This window comes from Acinonyx jubatus, chromosome B2 (assembly GCF_027475565.1).
Source record: "Acinonyx jubatus isolate Ajub_Pintada_27869175 chromosome B2, VMU_Ajub_asm_v1.0, whole genome shotgun sequence".
Classification (NCBI taxonomy): domain Eukaryota; kingdom Metazoa; phylum Chordata; class Mammalia; order Carnivora; family Felidae; genus Acinonyx; species Acinonyx jubatus.
The window spans coordinates 87213172-87230950 of NC_069385.1; the positions used below are offsets into that span (position 1 = coordinate 87213172).

The 17779-nt window shown below is 34.2% G+C and overlaps 1 protein-coding gene and 1 long non-coding RNA gene across 4 annotated transcripts in view; one reads left to right on the forward strand and one right to left on the reverse strand.

Moving 5' to 3' along the window:
• COL9A1 (collagen type IX alpha 1 chain) overlaps window positions 1–17779 on the forward strand; it is an 87416-nt gene that overhangs the window by 25173 nt on the left and 44464 nt on the right. Inside the window, exons 11-19 of one of the 2 annotated variants that reach the window (XM_053222609.1) lie at window positions 5461–5514; window positions 5776–5811; window positions 8136–8159; window positions 9039–9092; window positions 10379–10432; window positions 11087–11119; window positions 11838–11894; window positions 13320–13373; window positions 17516–17569. In XM_053222609.1, coding sequence (XP_053078584.1) covers window positions 5461–5514; window positions 5776–5811; window positions 8136–8159; window positions 9039–9092; window positions 10379–10432; window positions 11087–11119; window positions 11838–11894; window positions 13320–13373; window positions 17516–17569 — 420 coding nt within the window. Of the gene's footprint in view, window positions 1–5460; window positions 5515–5775; window positions 5812–8135; window positions 8160–8567; window positions 8626–9038; window positions 9093–10378; window positions 10433–11086; window positions 11120–11837; window positions 11895–13319; window positions 13374–17515; window positions 17570–17779 lie in introns of those variants that run through there. The other variant, XR_008298533.1, reaches the window with a different exon arrangement.
• Window positions 9663–17779, reverse strand: part of LOC128315605 (uncharacterized) — a 48542-nt gene continuing 40425 nt past the window's right edge. Inside the window, exon 4 of one of the 2 annotated variants that reach the window (XR_008298536.1) lies at window positions 9663–12093. This is a non-coding gene — a long non-coding RNA (uncharacterized LOC128315605). Of the gene's footprint in view, window positions 12094–13347; window positions 13925–17779 lie in introns of those variants that run through there. The other variant, XR_008298535.1, reaches the window with a different exon arrangement.

Below are 17779 nucleotides of genomic sequence, written 5' to 3' on the forward strand. Positions count from 1 at the left end.
CACCTCTGCCTCCCCTCAACTGAGGAAAGCTCATACTGGCTTGTAGGATAAACCTAACCAGTAAATAATACTTTCTCAGACTCTCATGATTTCAGGACTCTCGGCTTCCCCTGTCTCTGTGCGCTGGATTAATACTTATTGAGGTCCTACTACAGGCCAGCCCTTGACTTTAAAACTGGGATACAAAGTGAGGTAAAATAAGGTTTTCTGTTCTCAGAGAACATACAGTGGTGCATTCCTCAAGTTATCCTTCAAGTGACTGCTTTATGTTGTTTCCGAAACCCGAAGACTTTTTCTAAATCAAAGAAAGCACCTGAAAACCTATGATTATAATTCCCAAGAATTTTTGACTACAGAGTAAGACATTTTGAAGAAAAAAAGCTAGATTTTAGTGGTTATTAAGATATGCTTTCTTTATAAAAGATTACCATTATGAGGGTATTTGTCTATGTTATTTAGTACTTTAGGAAAGACTTTGTTTTACATTTCAAAGCCCTGAGTTTGAACTTTCCTGTGTGATGCACGAGGCAGTGCAAGAATCCTCCAAGAACGAATATTTGGATAATACGAATTGAATATCAAACTAATATTTGTATAATACAAATGAAATTATATAATTTTTTGGCTTTCAAGCTCTTTCCGACACTGAATTACTTGAAACTGTCACATCATAATAGAAAAGTCTGATACATACAAGGCCACTCAATAAACCAGTAGCCCAATATGGGTTGGATTTATTTCTGCATCCCTATGAAACTTGGACCAGTCTTTTGTGTAAAAAGAAAATTTATGATTACATTATTATTATTAGTTTTGTGGTGGTTGAAGCATAAACTAATCACCTGGTCTTCTCTTGGTAATGAGTTGAAAGAATTTCAGATAGAGGGCTAGAGTTTTCTGTGCTTCAGTTAACGGTGCTTTTGTAGCATGCTCAGCCTGCTACAAATTCTTCCTTACCTTTTACCATGAGGTCATAAAGACAACGCCTGCTTTTGCTTTGTAAAGTGATTCCTTCTCTTCAACAGAAATTTTGGGGTAAACAAGTGAAAGTGCTTCAAAATCTCTGGAAGTACCATGTAGTTAACAATGACAAGGAGTTTTATCTTCGTCTATAGCGGCAGTATCGTAGTAAGAAACTCATGTGTGTGCCAGCATTGTAGGCCTTTCCTAGAACAAAAGTTAACTATACTGAGCAAAAAGTTAACTACACTAATTGTATCTGTGTAGAACTTTTTTCCTCAAGTACAGTCACAGACATTATTCCCTTTAACCTTACGATAACCTAGAAGGCAAGTTCGGCTAATATTATTTTTCACAGATAAGAAAACTGAATAATTTTGAGGACAACTAGTTTCCTCAGGGACCCAGATTTATACAGTGGTTAAGATAGTGAAAGAAACTAGATTTCTTCATTTTTAACCTTACTCTCTCTCCAGATAGTTTTGCCTCATGCGGATACAAAATGAAGATCTTAAATGGATGAATAATCAGAGAAAACTGAGAGAAAAAGAGTGATAGTGAATTTTTAGTATCTGAATTACCAGCCAAGAAAAATGATTTATAATTAATATTTTATAATTATTTGTAAACATTGGTATGGTTCTAACAGACTTTGAAATGGAGCCATAAGGGACTTATAAGATTCTGGCTTATGCTATTCTTTGGCTCCTTTGACATGTTAAACAAGTCTTTTACCTTGAGACTACACATTGAGAATAATGAAATATCAGTAGCTGGATCAGATTGATGTTTGTTTATCCCTGAACATAGGGGAGCTAAGTAATTAGGAGAGCTTCAGTGATCTTTTCTTGTCAGGTGAACCTGAGTGTAGTGGTGGGACCTTAAACCTCCAACCTCCTTGTCTTCTGCTCTTTGGCTCATTGCAAAGCTGTTCTTTTTGGTAACATTAACAAATGGTTAATGAGATGATGTTTGGAAGAATATAGAAGGAACGTGATTTAAAGGGTAATTATCCTAAGTGAAGTGGATTTTTTGACAGAAAATGTAAAAGACTCATGGCAACTATGCTTGTAGAATTATGCCTCGAGTCTCACAAGCTGAGTAGTTGGAATGCTGGAAGGAAATGACTGTTGAAGGCTGGTGTTCTCTGCCAAGCAGTAGCATGAAAGTTCCGAACACAGTCAGCTTCAGTATCGTCCCATATAGAACTTTATCTTCATAAACATTCATATGAAAGCAACGAAAGCAATTCTTTCTGCCACTGGTAGAAATATATATATATATATACATATATATGTGTATATATATACATACATATGTATACATATATATGTATATATATACATACATATATATGTATATATATATACATATATATATATGTATATATATATACATATATATATATACATATATATGTATATATATATATAACCTTGCACCTAAAGGACAAATGTGTTATTATCAATAATCAATAGAGATATTCTTACAGGCTCTATTTGCTGTGACACGCTCAGTGAGCTTTGTAAAATAGTGTTTTATTCATTCTTATAGCATCCGTCTAAAATAGGCAAAAGAATAATTAGAATTAAATACAGGAATTATGGTTAAACTATGTCACTTAAAAAAATTTTTTTTAATGTTTATTGATTTTTGAGACAGAGAGAGACAGAGCATGAACAGGGGTGGGTCAGAGAGAGAGAGGGAGACACAGAATATGAAACAGGCTCCAGGCTCTGAGCTGTCAGCACAGAGCCTGATGCGGGGCTCGAACCCATGAACTGCGAGATCATGACCTGAGCCGAAATCGGATGCTTAACCGACTGAGCCACCCAGGCGCCCCTATGTCACTTTTTATAGGAAAGAGGTTAGAACATCCTCTGGATGTATTCAACTACTATCCCTGACATATGTTATATGATTAGAATAGTGAGTTATTAAGGAATTATTCTGAAAGGTCAGTGTAAGTGGAAATAGTCTGACATCAAAGATCAGTTTGATCACAGAAATGTGAGGAAGCCGTGAAATACAGAGCCCAGGTTATTCTATGATAATATCTAGAATTTTATGTGTTCATTTGTTTGCAGAACCCTTTGTGAATCAGGTTTTAAGCTCCCAGAGGGCAGGGAATGTGTCTTATACTTCATGTAAACTCTTTACAACATCTATAGCAGTGCTGAGCATATAATAATGATGATAATAAATAGCTAACATTTATTCAGGGCACACCCCGCCAGGTACTATTTTAAGCATTTTGCTTATATCATTTTATTTTCAAAATTATCATATCAGATAGATATTAATATTATGCCTATTTTGCAGATCAGGAAACTGAGGCACTATACAGTTGAGCAACTTGTCATGGTTGTACAATTAATAAGTGGCAAAGTTGGGGTTTGAACCCAAAATAAAGATGATATAGAGGGATAAGTGTAATATCCTTCCACCTAAGATGCTAATCTAAATTAAACATTAAGTACTCATGTATCGAGTATGTGTTAGATGCCAGGGGAAATGTTCCAGGATTATTATAATGGACATATAGTCCTTGTCCTTATGGAGCTTATGCTTTTCTACATAGCTGTTTCATAACAGAGTTCACTGTAGCATCTGACACCAAAACGTATTTCCAATTTAATTCAGAGACCTTCCTAGTGATAGACATATTTTATCATGTCATATAGAAGATACTTTAAATAAATGGTAACCTGGAAGCAGCCTTCATGTTGTCCAATAATTTACTTGGTTCTGCTTTATTTTTATGCAGTTGAAATTCTACCATATATAATAGCTATTGTCCACCAATCTTGTCAGTTATTCCAGTCACAGATTGAAGATTGTTAGTTGGTTGCATGTGTGGGAATTGACCAGGGTTGATTTTGGAGGGCATTCACAGGAAGTGGTAGTTAGAGGTTCTGTTAGTCACATATGCTCTGAGGTATGTAAAGTCTGTGTCATATGTGCCTCCAGAGAGCGCTCCTGTCTGTATGGTTGGTTTGCTGAAATACAATAGCCAACATTCCATTACTACAGGTGCTCAGCAACTAAGATGCTGGGGCTTGTTCCCAGATCACAGTGTTGTATTTAGACTAAGGTGATTGAAAGTCAAAGTTGGTGAAAAATTGTTTTATGTGTGTTTAATAATGTTCTTTGGTAAACTTCCTGTAATTAGCATTTTCAACTTTTTTTTTTACTTCCTTTGATTCACTCTTTGGAGTTATGAGGAAAATGGATTAATGTACAGAAATGTAAAAATGGTGGCCAATGAACTAGTTTTCAAGCATTTTAGTGATATTTATGAAATGAAAACATTTAGTGATATTTATATAAACCATGAGCGATTAAATATGCATTTTGGTGATCCGTTTTTAAGTTGGGCTTTCATATTTGCAAGGAACTCCTCCCTTGATTAATACCATTTGAACCTTTTTCAAAATTTTGGTAATAGTTTTGTAAGATGTTTATGTATGCATGCACATATGTGTATATATGTATATCTCCATATCTCCATCCATACATATATATATATATATATGTACACACACACACATACACATACACATATTTATCTTTGGCAAGGTATATTTCAAGATTACATTATAAATGACATCTAAAAGTGTCAAAGAGTAAAGAAAAAATTTAAAAGATGCATCCTCACTAAATATGGAAATTCAGGTATACATGTAGTATTATTATACTTTATAATGTATTTTATATTGAGGGTGATGGTAAGAAAAGTACTGGTAGGGAAAATGAGAATGTTTAGAGGATATGCTTTAGTAACTGCTTTAGTATTAAATATGACAGATATAAAACGTGTTTTACTGTAATTGGCTTAAATTCTATATACCAAGTGACACACATGAAAATATATACTTAATTATACCTATTATTACTAAGGAAAATAATGTAGAAACAAGCATGCTCTCAAACATTTTATTTTAAAGGTTAATGTTCTTCAATAAGCAACTGTCATTGCTGGAAGATGACTGGAGGACTTTAGATAGCTATAAGGCAATAATGAGTTTATGTTTAATTCCTATTGAAGAAACATTTTATTAACTCTCAAGACACCATTAGAGAGTTATAGAGACATATAATATTTTTATTTTATAAATGAAGTGAAGGAGGTGCATAAGTAGGGTAACTGACAGAACCAAGATCTGTGGTCCCATTAGACTTAGCTATTAGAACACTATAATTGTTATATTGCATTTTTCCAAAGTGGAGACAAAAAATACTAAATTATTGGACCCAGTGATAAACAATGCAATTAGAAGGAAGCTAGGAGCATGATAAAATTTATCAACAGAAATTAACAGTCAGATTTAATGTTAAACATTACCTTTGAATGAGAGTACGGGAAGGTATTTCTTTGTAAATATTTGCATCATACAAAAGTTACCATTCTGTACATAATTAATAAACAAAATGCAATTATGCACTTAGGGATTTGCCTAAGGATGCTATAATAGTTCTAACATCATTTTGCTTTGTTAGGGGTTAACAGGACCTGATGGATCCCCTGGCTCTGTGGGACCAAGAGGACAAAAAGTAAGTTAGCCACCTGTTATTAATTGCTGATATTAGATGCTGAAGTATAATTTTATTGTAGTGTTTGCAAATCAACTGAAAGATTAGTTATGAAACAGTGGAAATACACTTGTTCAACTAAAATCATGTTTTAGTTGAATTAAGTTAAATGAAAAAACACCAAGATGGGGTATTTTAATGATTTCAAAATTCATGTAATTTACATATTTACATATCCATGATACAAGGGGCTAAGTACAATGAAGTTATTTTTATTTTTAGGGAGAACCTGGTGTTCCGGGATCTCGTGGATTTCCTGTAAGTAATTATAAAGTGACAGAATTGAAAATCTCCTACCTTTTCTGTCATTGTGAAATTTTTTTTATTATGTGAAATTTATTGTCAAATTACTTTCCATACAACACCCAGTGCTCATCCCAAAAGATGCCCTCTTCAATGCCCATCACCTACCCTCCCCTCCCTCCCACCCCCCATCAACCCTCAGTTTGTTCTCAGTTTTTAAGAGTCTCTTATGCTTTGGCTCTGTCTCCCACTCTAACCTCTTTTTTTTCTTTTTTTTCCTTCCCCTCCCCCATGGGTTTCTGTTAAGTTTCTCAGGATCCACATAAGAGTGAAAACATATGGTATCTGTCTTTCTCTGTATGGCTTATTTCACTTAGCATCACACTCTCCAGTTCCATCCACGTTGCTACAAAGGGCCGTATTTCATTCTTTATCATTGCCACTTTGTATGTCATTGTGAAATTTTTAAATGCAGTTTTTGACATAATATGCATCACAAAGGAATTCATGACTTTTCTGCTATGGTAAGCATTCTATGAGTAGAAAAATTTTAGAGAAATTTGAACGCACACTATAAATACATGTGTCTATTTGCAGGTAGTTTTTCCCAATAGACAACTCCCCCTTTACTTCCCTTGATAGAAAACATTTCTTGCATAATAACAGCAAATCTAAATATGCAGTATTTAGACCATAATATCACACCACTTTCTTCACAACTGGTTGTATCTCTAATGAAATGTCAACCATCAGATATAATTACCAGCCTAATCCTCTGGCTAGTCTTTTCCTGCATTGCCCAAATCTCACAATTTGTGTTATTTCTTTATCTGTTAGAAGGTTTGGTTCTTAGGCTGCTTTTCCTTTCCATTTTACTCTTTGTTCCTCTTTTGTTCTTATCATTAATCTGTATCTCTCATCTTTGTTTTCTATTTGCACTGTTTTCATGGCCATATTTCACTGTCTGTCAACTTTTCCATTATAAACCAACTTTCAGAAGTGAATAGCTTTGCTGGCCTTTCTCCCGTTTTTTTTTTACTCAGAGCTCAACATCTTATAGAGATGCCTTTAAAAAAAAATTAGTGACATTTGAAATTTGTCAAACATCTAGATCTATGATAATGAAACAATTTATTGATTACTTTGGTATTTTCAAGCATGACACTTATTTCCCAAATTGATTTACATATTAAAATGTTCAAATAGGAGTAATTCTTCAAATGCCTTGAAATGCCTTGGAAAAGCCCCGCTTATTATTAAAACATACTGCTCATGTGAAATTCTTGTTTGTTTTGGCTGCCTAAATAATTAGAAATAATAATATCATTATCATAGGGTGTACATTGATTCTACTAAATGGTTCATATAGGGATGTTTTAGAAAAGGAAGTCTAGAATGAAAAGCTAACATGAATATGGTATTAGAGATGGCTGTGGATAGAAGTTATTCCAGCCAATGTAGGAGAGAAAGGAGTAATAAGGATTCCCAATTGGGGAATATTGAACCTGGAAAGCAAAGATAGAGAAAAAGGGATTCTAGACAGCTGATGTTCAGTTTTATGAAGTTCAACAAGCATATAGTTAGGGTTTAGCATATACTAGTCCCTGTGGTAGGAAATGAGTCTAGGAGGATGAATAAGATGTGGGGTCAGTCCTTGATTATATGCAGTTCAGTGTTGCTAAAGAGAAATAAAGTACAAAGGAGAGGGAGATGAAATAACTAGCTCTCAGATTTAGGATATCAAATTAGGATCCTGTCATAAGTCATTTCAAGAGTGACACCATTTTATTTTCACTATCTACTGGATTTGTCTAGAAACATAGTCCACCTGTCAAAAGAACGTGGTTTCTGGTCCTTTCCTCCCGCCTCCACCTGCCCCCACCCCCTCTTTCTGTGCTGAATGTTTGGGAATTTCCAAACATCACATTATAAATTATAAAGCACTACACTGTATTGCTTTTAAGGTAGATTTCTTATAAAACATGATGAAAAAAAATCTTTAAACTTAGATTTAAACTGATGTGCTTCTTTGTGAGTGATGCTAAATTCTCCTGAGGGCAAGTGTGGATGACTACTTTACTTTGATTTCTTACGAGAACGTTTGGAAAAAATATTATTGGTTAGCTTAGACATCAAAGGAATATTTGAGGTGCTGAAACAAACTTCTTCCTTAGGAGTAGAGCCATGTTTGCTTTTCTTTATCCAGTCATTTCTTTAGAATGAGCATCATGTTATTTAGTGACAAAGTTTATACTTTGTTTTTGAACTGAATTATGTCTGTCTGTATTTATACTAAGTTTAAATCACATACCATAACAATTTTTATTTTAATCTTTTAGGGCCGTGGTATTCCTGGACCCCCTGTAAGTATCATCTCTGGGTGTGTTTCTACATAGTCTATAACAATGGCCTATTTCTCAGCTCCCAAGCTTACTCTCCAACTGACAGTACCCGGTGGTATTTATAGTGTCTTACATACATGATCTTCGGTGGCTACTGTGACAGAACTTCTATCCTGCTAAACAAAAAATTTTATTGATTTTAGAAATTTCTGTTCCTTTTTAAGTAATTAAAATTTAGTCAAATGAGTTATTATGTTATTGGAAACCAAAGCTAGCACAGATGTAATTCTAAATCAGTTGTTTATCATATTTGATATCATTTATGATAGATTGTAAAAAACATCCATAAGTCACCACATCCCTTTACTTATTTAGAATTACCCTTTTTAAAAAAAATTGAAGTATAATTAACATACAGTGTTATATTAGTTTCAGTTGTACAATGTAATGATTCACCAATTCTGTAGACAACTCAGAGCTCACCACAGTAAGTGTGCTCATCTTCTGTCACCAATGTTATTACCATCTTATTGACTTATTGACTATGTTCTCTATGCCGTACTTTTCATCTGTGACTTATTTATTTATAACTGGAAGTTTATACTTCTTAATCCCCTTGATCTATTTCATCACCTCCCTCCTGCCCCACATCCACCTTCCCTTTGGCAACCACTAGTTGTTCTCTGTATTTAAGAGTTTATTTTGTTGTTGTTGTTTGTTTCTTTGTTTTGTTTTTTAGATTCTACATATAAGTGAAATCATATGGTATTTGTTTTTCTATGTCTGAGTTATTTTACTTAGCATAATACTACTTACCAGGTCCATCTGTATTGTTGCAAGTGACAAGATCTTACTCTTTTTTTATGGCTGAAAAATATTCTATTGTGTATATACATACAGGGTCCTCCTGGGGCAGCAGGACTCCCTGGAGAGCTTGGCCGTGTTGGACCAGTTGTGAGTACACACTGCATTTTGATAGACATTTACTGATTTAATAGAAGACGTTACTCAGAAGGCAAATTACCCTAACTGTATATTTTCCCCTGCAAATCCAAAAAATGGCAGATGAATTTCATTCCAGTTCATAATATTGATGGGAACCATGGATAATAATGCTACCTCATTTTTGTAGAGTGATTTTAATTTTTTTTCCAAGGCTGTCAGCTAAACTTTTCTTCCCAACTTCCAGAATTAGTGATCAAATCAGGAGATGTCACCTCCATTTTATAGACTCTCAGCCAGAATTAAGGTCCAGTGTCTTTTGTATTAGGCTCTCTGCATAAAATGAATAGCTGAAAATTATTGCCAAGTGTATTTCTGTTAGGATCATTAAATTATAATTGAACCAACAGAACTTAACATTAGGCAATAAAGAGCTGAACTTTATAGAAGAAATTGTTGGTAATAAATTCTTGATGTTACTATCCAATATTTCAAAAATGTTGAAGTAGTGACATTATGTGGAGGATAGATAATTGTAAATGCATTGAGAGTAGGAGCCATGTATTATATATTTTTTCTTGCTTCTCCATACGTCTTACTATTTGATAAAATTATTTACTGAACAAATGAATATGAAATGGTTATAAAGTTAAAATAATTGTAAGATGCTTTTGACTTCTTATGGTAGAATATTCAGAAGGAAAACATACACAAGGAGTAAACTGTGGACATTAGGGCGAATTGAAACCATTTTCATTTGAACGGCTTATTTGTATTTAGCCATCTTGGATCTCCTGTGCCATTTGCAAGACAGTATGGTGATAGGCCAAGTAACAGCTTGTGGGTAAACAGTACCCTGGGAGAATCTGGCATTGCAGAGATTAACCTGCCATTCCATAGCTTCAGGCTGGCTGCAAACCTTCTTTTGCCACCATTATCTGGATGGTACTAGAAGTACTGGCTGTTTCAGTTCCTCTATAAATCAACTAAAAAAATAGGTGGTGTTTCCAGTTTGTTTCCAGAATAAAGTAATCATGCTGTAGAAAAGAATTGGCTTTGCTTTTCCCCCCAAACTTCCTTCTGCCTTGTTTTATTACTTTGGTGAGACTGTACCTCCTTTATTCTTCTAGTTTTGTGGAGCTAATTGGATTATGGGCCACCCATCGGTTTTAGTGGCAGGTCTATGCAAGACTGAGCTCTGTAGGGGTTTCTAGTAATATTCTCTCATGCCTTACCAGTTTTATGCACTGCGTTTTGACATGTGTATAACCACTGTGTCACAATTTTCAATAACTTAGGGTGACCCTGGGAAAAGAGGACCACCTGGCCCCCCTGGCCCCCCAGGACCCAGTGTAAGTTATTTGCAGCTTGAATTTTCTTGTGTCTGAGAGTTGGAATTAAATAAACCCAAGAACCAAAAATGGAAGTACTTGTTAATTGAGTCATCATCCTAAAATTCCAAAATGGCTACCAGTTTTTTTCCCCCATTCAGAACATGGGTCTTCTTAGGACAGAAAAGTAGAGGAATAACAATAATTTAAAAGGAGGTTTTCTCAGGGAATGGCTTACTCATATATTTGAAGTCCTTTGACTTTTGTGATTTCTCAAATGCTCAAAACTTGGATGTATAAAAGGAACATTTTCAAATGAACTAGTTTTTACAAAGGATTTATACAGTAAGCAATTTAAAAAATAGGAGTTTAAGTAGGAGATAATTCATATTTTAAATTTATATTTGGAGTACCCCATATTTTCTATTCTTTCATTTTATATCCCTTCAGTCCCCTGAAAGAGATAATATACTGAAATTTAGGGGTCTCCAAAATGAACATGCCCTACAAGTCAAAATTTTTAGAATATTAGCATATTATATGCAGCTCTTTGTTCCTTATATTTTATTGAACAAATATATTTATTGTATTTTTGTTCAATGAACTTTCAATTATTAGTAGGTTTGAATTACATATTTAACTATATTCTTAACTTTAGTATTTTCTTTACTTTAGGGAACAATTGGTTTTCATGATGGAGATCCATTGGTAAGATGTTTACCTTTGAATTAAATACAGATTAAGTCAAAGACCATGTAATCTTCAGGTCAACTCTCCTTAAAATTACCTTGCTGGAATATGTTGTATTTCTGTTTTACTTTACTTGGATGGTGGAACAATCCATAGAACTAGTGGACTGGTAGTTTGGATACACTCACATTGTAACTGGTTTTCATTATAGAAATGATTTTGTTTTTCCATAATCTCTTTACTTTATGGCTTTCAACAGAGTACCCCTCAATCTTAGAAGATAGAAGCCAAACAGTTCCTTTGAGACTTGTACTTACAGAGTGATATTCAGATGATGTTGGTAAACTGTACTAAGTGCAATGTTAGCCAATTTGACAAGGGTATGTGGACCTCAAGTTACAGCTATTCTAATAGAGGGGAAGGGGAAAAGGATCAGGTTGTGGTACACTAGATTGTCTGGAAACATTTTATTTCTTTAATAAATTAAATCTGAAATAAATATGGCAAACTATTAACATTTATTAAATCTGGATGGTGAATACTCTGTACTTTTCTGTGAGCTAGGAATATTTCTGATTTTAAAAATGAAATATTGAAAAAAGGGGTAGTCAGAGTTATTTAATGAATATAATTATATTGGGATTCTGTAGCTAGAATCCCTAAAAAAATACCATTTTGTCATAAAGGGAGGCTCTAATTTATGCTCTCCTTATCTATCTCTCTCTCCCTTTGGCAGTGTCCCAATTCCTGTCCACCAGGTCGCTCAGGATATCCAGGCTTACCAGGCATGAGGGTAAGAGAACAATTTCAGTATTTTATATTCAAGAGTATTATCCATAGAAAAAATAGAGCCTTTCCTGTAAGCACTGGCCTTCCTGGTGAAAGACCACATTCTGATGGATTAGGCACGTCTGTGTTCGTTTGTTCTGCGGCTTAGTCTATGGTCCTTCTTCAGTCCTAGGAACTGCGGCTGGTGCCCCTGGCAGGTAGTCCTATGGAGACATGGATGTTTGATCACACAGTGCTTTTGTTGTTCGGGGAGGAAATACCCATACAATGTATGGGCTTGAGAGACTCTATAACATCAAATGAATGTAGAGAAGTTTGCTTCCTATTGAGGAAGATTGGGGGTAACTGCACACATAATGTATTTGAAACTATTTTGGTTAAGAAAATATAGGGAATACTGTGCATAATAGGCAAGAAAAAAGACTTCCCAAAAATGTTTTCTCTCACTCTATATCATAGTTACTTCAAAATTCACCATAAAAATAAAAAAATATTAAATGTTGGGGTTAGGTGGGATTTTCTCCAGTCTATGAGTCTGAAATTATTTTGAAAATTCCAGACCAATGGAGTTGTGCTATGATCTGAAAGGCCCCAGGGCACTGCTTTTCCAGTCATCCTTTTCTCTAAGGTTAGTTTTAATGGGTTCCCACAACTACAAAAGATTTGGTCCTGGACTGGTGTCTTATTTTTCACGAAGACCTACACTCTTGGAATGAGAGTGGCTTTGAGAGTGAAAGCTCTGATGTACTTAATTTTGGAATGTTCATTTCCCATTTGCCTCATGTTACCACCAAAAGCACACATATGCTTAGAACAGGTGGCCAGACAGGAAGAGATAGGAGATTTTCTTCTCATGCTCTGCAGCTTTCACTGACTGCCCTTAATAGCTTTCCCTTTGCATCTAAAATTGTGTACAAGAAGAGGTGGCAGTTGTGCATCTGGGGAGATCCCTTCCACCTCTATGAAGGTACAGAGGAGGCAGAAGGGTTTTCAGAGCAGCATCGAGAGAGCAGGAGATAGCCAGCTGAGCTGGGTCATCTTTGGGAAAAAAGTTACTGATGTTGGAGAAGACTTAATGCTCTTACCCCAACTATGAAAGGATGTTTAGGATAGAGGGATCTAGGGAATGGCCAGCAATATATCATGTTGCTGAACCAGAGAATAAAGCTTTTGCTATTCTAGAACAGTGTTTTTCTATTAACTAAAACTTATATTTATCATCTACAACAGTCATGTAATACACATGGCAGTATTAAGGTCATTTAAGGTAGTCATTTTCCTTGTGACGTAACCTTTTTCTGTGTAGCAGAAACTGACACAGATTTAGGGAAGCAAGATCACTTTATGAGCCTTCTGACCAGTTTCCGTAACAAACCCAATACAGTTATTTTTAAATTAATTAATTAATTAGTTAATTATGCATTTTTAGGGTCATAAAGGGGCTAAAGGAGAAATTGGTGAACCTGGAAGACAAGGTCACAAGGTAAGGAAAATGAATATATAGTGGGTAAGTTGTGATTAGGAGGAAGTGATTACTTTTATTACAAGAAATTATAGGGAATAATAAAGCATATTTTATCCTTCCTTTTCAAATGATGATTGACAAGTTTTCAGCAGATGCATTAATATTCTAAGTATAATATTCTAATGTTGTTCAATTGTAAAAAACAGTAACTCGCCATACATTGTATTCTTTCCTGTGTTGCTACCCCTTGCTTTTCTTTTGAAATCAATCACACTCAGCTTTTTTCCTTGATGCTTTTGATAGTCAAACATTATTCAGCTAGTTTTCCCACTCCAGTTAACAAAATTTTATGACATGTGTAAAATTTTATGATGAGTGTTGCTGACACGAGCAAACAGGAAGTTGATAGCTCATGGCGTCTCATCTTAAGTTCTGAAATAATTTGTTTCTGACTTCATTTCAATAGAATTTAGATGTTGAGTAATATGGGAGTTAGTGATAGGACTTCTGTTATTGTCTGGATAGAAACATGGCATCCACAGCACAGCCTACATTGGGGCTCGCATGCCCTGCAGAAAAACCAACATAGAAATTTAAAGTAAGGTGACTTACTTGCTTTTTTTTAATCCACTAATGTCAATTGCCTTTAAGTGTCTAAGAATTTGACTTTCTGCTTAATAAAAGTTTTGTCCCTGTTAATTGTGTAATGTTTTACAAAGTCAAACTGTTCTTATTCATGCGGGTTTTCTAGACTTTGTAGACTATGTCCTTCTACACCTTAATGGGGTGGAGGCAGAAAATTAGTCTTTTTCTTTGGAGGAGCTGGAGAGGCAATTTATTAATATCATCAGGCATTAATATCCTTGAACTCTTTAGCTAAAATCAGTCTGTTGAGCAACCTCAGATAATCAGGATAAGTAAGCCCATTTTCTGTTCCTTATTACAGTTTGGTCATTTATTTTTAAAGTCTTTTATTGCTTAGGCACTGAGTAATTAAGGCATTTTATTTATCTGGAATGTAACAGCTGGGTTAATGTCAAATTGGAGCAAGAAAAAAACTGAGTACTTCAGAAATTTTTCTGCATGCTCATTCCTCCATTAAATCTTAAAATTCACAACTAAAAAAATCCAACAATTATTTATTAAGTTCCTGCTGTGTGCCAGGGTTTATTCTAAGTGCCAGGGGCATAGAAATGAAAAAAAAATATGTCCAACCACGGAGACTGGCTAAATTAAGTATGGCATGTCCATATAATAGAATATTATCTAACCACCAAAGAAAAGGCGTGTAAGAATATTACAGTGCACCAAAAGGTTTTCATGAGGTAACAATACATGTAGTAAAGCAGATATAGTAGACTTCTGTTATTTTTGATGCCATCCATACCTTCTTCCTTCTTTTGGTGGCCCCTTTTCTTTGTGGAATTTTTACAACCCTGTCCCATGGGCTTTGCGGATGGAGCTGTCAGTCAGAGTATTTTCCTCCTCTTCCCCAGAAACCAGTAGTTTTGATACCTATACAAGTCAGTTATCCAGACTCTCAAATATGGCTTGGTTTTCAATGGGGAACCTGAAAACTGTTTTGGTGTGTGAAATAACTGGCCAAAATTTTATTGGTAGGTGTTGAAAACTCCTTTAATTTATTTCACTTGTTTTGTCACTTACATCTCTCAGTGGGTGTCTTTAAAAACTTACATATAAAGATAGGAAGACAATAGCTCATTAAAGAATGAACCTTGAAAGGGTAATAGATGCACTGAACTGTAAACTTAAAGTGGATTCACAACTCTGCCTTGAATTTACAAATTAGTTAATAAAGATTTTAAAATTTGTTGATAAATATAGAAATGAATAGTCAAAAATCTTTCTGTAAAATGATAATAAATTGCTGTTCCTAAATTTGTCATTTAATGTCAGGGTTATTGATTAGTTGTGTGCTATTCATCTGCTGGTGAAATATTTAAACCAATTGTATTAGTCCAAGGTTTATCAGGAATCTGTGGGAAAATATCCCAAACCTTGCTAATGGAAACTTACTGTGCACATATGAGTCACTGTTGTTTTGATAGGTAGGGAAATATAAGTAGCATTTAAATGTATGCATGTGTTGATTACCCACTCCAATAGCTAATTCACTGGCTTTCCCATTGGGACAGCCTCTCTTTGCCATCAATTATATATTCTTATGGAATATAATCTGAATATAACTATGAGACTAAAACCACTATGTAATACCCTCATAATTCTTTCAAAAATCAAGTATAAATGATCTAGGCATAACTTAGTTCTTTGTATTATATGTCCAAAGTTTCTATATTAATATTGCTATTCAATTTGCTATATTTCTGTGTGTATATGTGTGTGTGAAAATCTCTTTAAGGTATGGTCTGTAGAGCAAGAACATGGGTGAACTGAAACATGTAATAAAGAAACAACAGAAACTGATTTTTATCTAATATTATGTACATAATATTAAAAATGGAAAATTTTTCTCATGATTAATTTTACAATTAGAGATATCCATTACCACAGGAAATGTAGGGCAGTATACTTATTGTAAAAAATAAAACCTTTGTCAGAGGGAAAAGTAAATTTTTTCTCAGAGTCAATAAAGTAATCTTTCTATAAGAAACAGCAGTTGAATTTCTCTTCAGAATATACTAACATTTTAAAGTATATCAGAGGTTATAAGGTTAGTATCAAAAAGTCAAAATAATAATTAGTTAGAAAACAAAATGGAAGAAGATTCCATTGGCAATTGCTACCAAATAGTCAAGATACCTTAGAACAAACTTAAATATTCAAGACGAACATGAAGAACAAAACTTTATTGATTGAAAGAAAAAGATTTGATTAAATAGATACACTCAGTTCTAAGATAGAAAGGCTCAATATTGTAAAGATTCTAATTCTTTCCATATTAATTTCTTAATTTAATGCAGCCCTAATACAAAGCAGGCAGTATTTTTGTGAAGATCTTCTGAATAATTCTAAAGTTCATCTGAAAGAGTAAGCATGTAGGAAAAACTGAAAAAGAGTAACTATTGATGAAAAATAAAGGTAAAGGAATTCTGTCTGAGATTAAAATGTATTATGAAATTGCAATAATTAAAATGTTGTGGTATTGGCAACATCATACAACAGATCAGAAAAGCAGAAAAAACAGATCAGAAAAAACAAGTGTATTTAACAATTTAGTATGTTAAGGAAGAATTTTCCAGCCTGTGGGGAGAGATATCTGTGCGGAGATATCCTTCAATAAATGATATTAGAGAGAGTGGCCAATTACCAGGAAAAAAGAAAATGACAGATTTCTATCTTACATTTTACATTAAACCAATTAAAGATTTCTATGTAAGAAATTAAACTATGAAACAACATAGAGGAAAAATACAGATGAATATTTATGTATTTTTGGGGTGGAGAAAGCTTTTCAATGGGTGACATCAAAGGTAGAAGCCATGAAAAGAGTGATTTAAATACTTTAAAAAATTGTATATGGCAGCAAAATTATAATAAGAAAAGTTTAAAATGAAAATCACAATTTGGGGGTGCCTGGATGGCTTAGTCAGTTAAGTGTCTGACTCTTGATTTCGGCTCAGGTCATGATCTCACAGTTCGTGAGTTCGAGCCCCACGTTGGGCTTTGTGCTGACAGCACGAAGCCTGTTTCAGATTTTCTCTCTCCCTTTCGCTCTGCCCCTCCACTGCTCTCTCTCTCAAAATAAATAAATTAAAAAAAAAAAGAAAATTACAATTAAATAATGTTGTAGTTTATGGAAAAGTTTGCATAGCATGATCATATTTTCCTAAAAATACACCCCCATACACACAATACACACTTGGAACATGAATGTATGCATATTCTCTCTCCGTCATTTCCTCTCCCACCCCCACCCTTTTTTAGAGAAGCATCTAAGATGTTACAGGTATTTATAGTTGAAAAGTGGGATTTGGGTGACTTTATTTGTATAGTTCTCTGTATTTTCTGAATGTTACACAATTAATATGGATTATTCGTGTAAACTAATTTAAGAAAGTACAGTAGCATAACTCAGGGGATGCCAAATGAATTTAAAATGTGCTGAGTTACAACGAGCCTATATGTATCTATGCTCATTTGCTGCAATAACATTTGGAGTGCTTTCTGTTGTTTCTTAGGGTGAAGAAGGTGACCAGGGGGAACAGGGAGAAGTCGGAGCTCAAGGACCTCCAGTAAAGTATTGTTTAAAAATATTTAGGATATGCAAATATTCTTTTTTCATGACTTTTGGAATATTTCATGTTTAGCATTTGAATTAATAGTATTATATGAACATGGTATTCTGTATTTTTCCACCAAGCCAGCACTGGGAATTTACCATTTTTTTGAAATAGGAAAGGATCCCCATTATACATTCAAGCACCATTTTAACAAAACAAAAT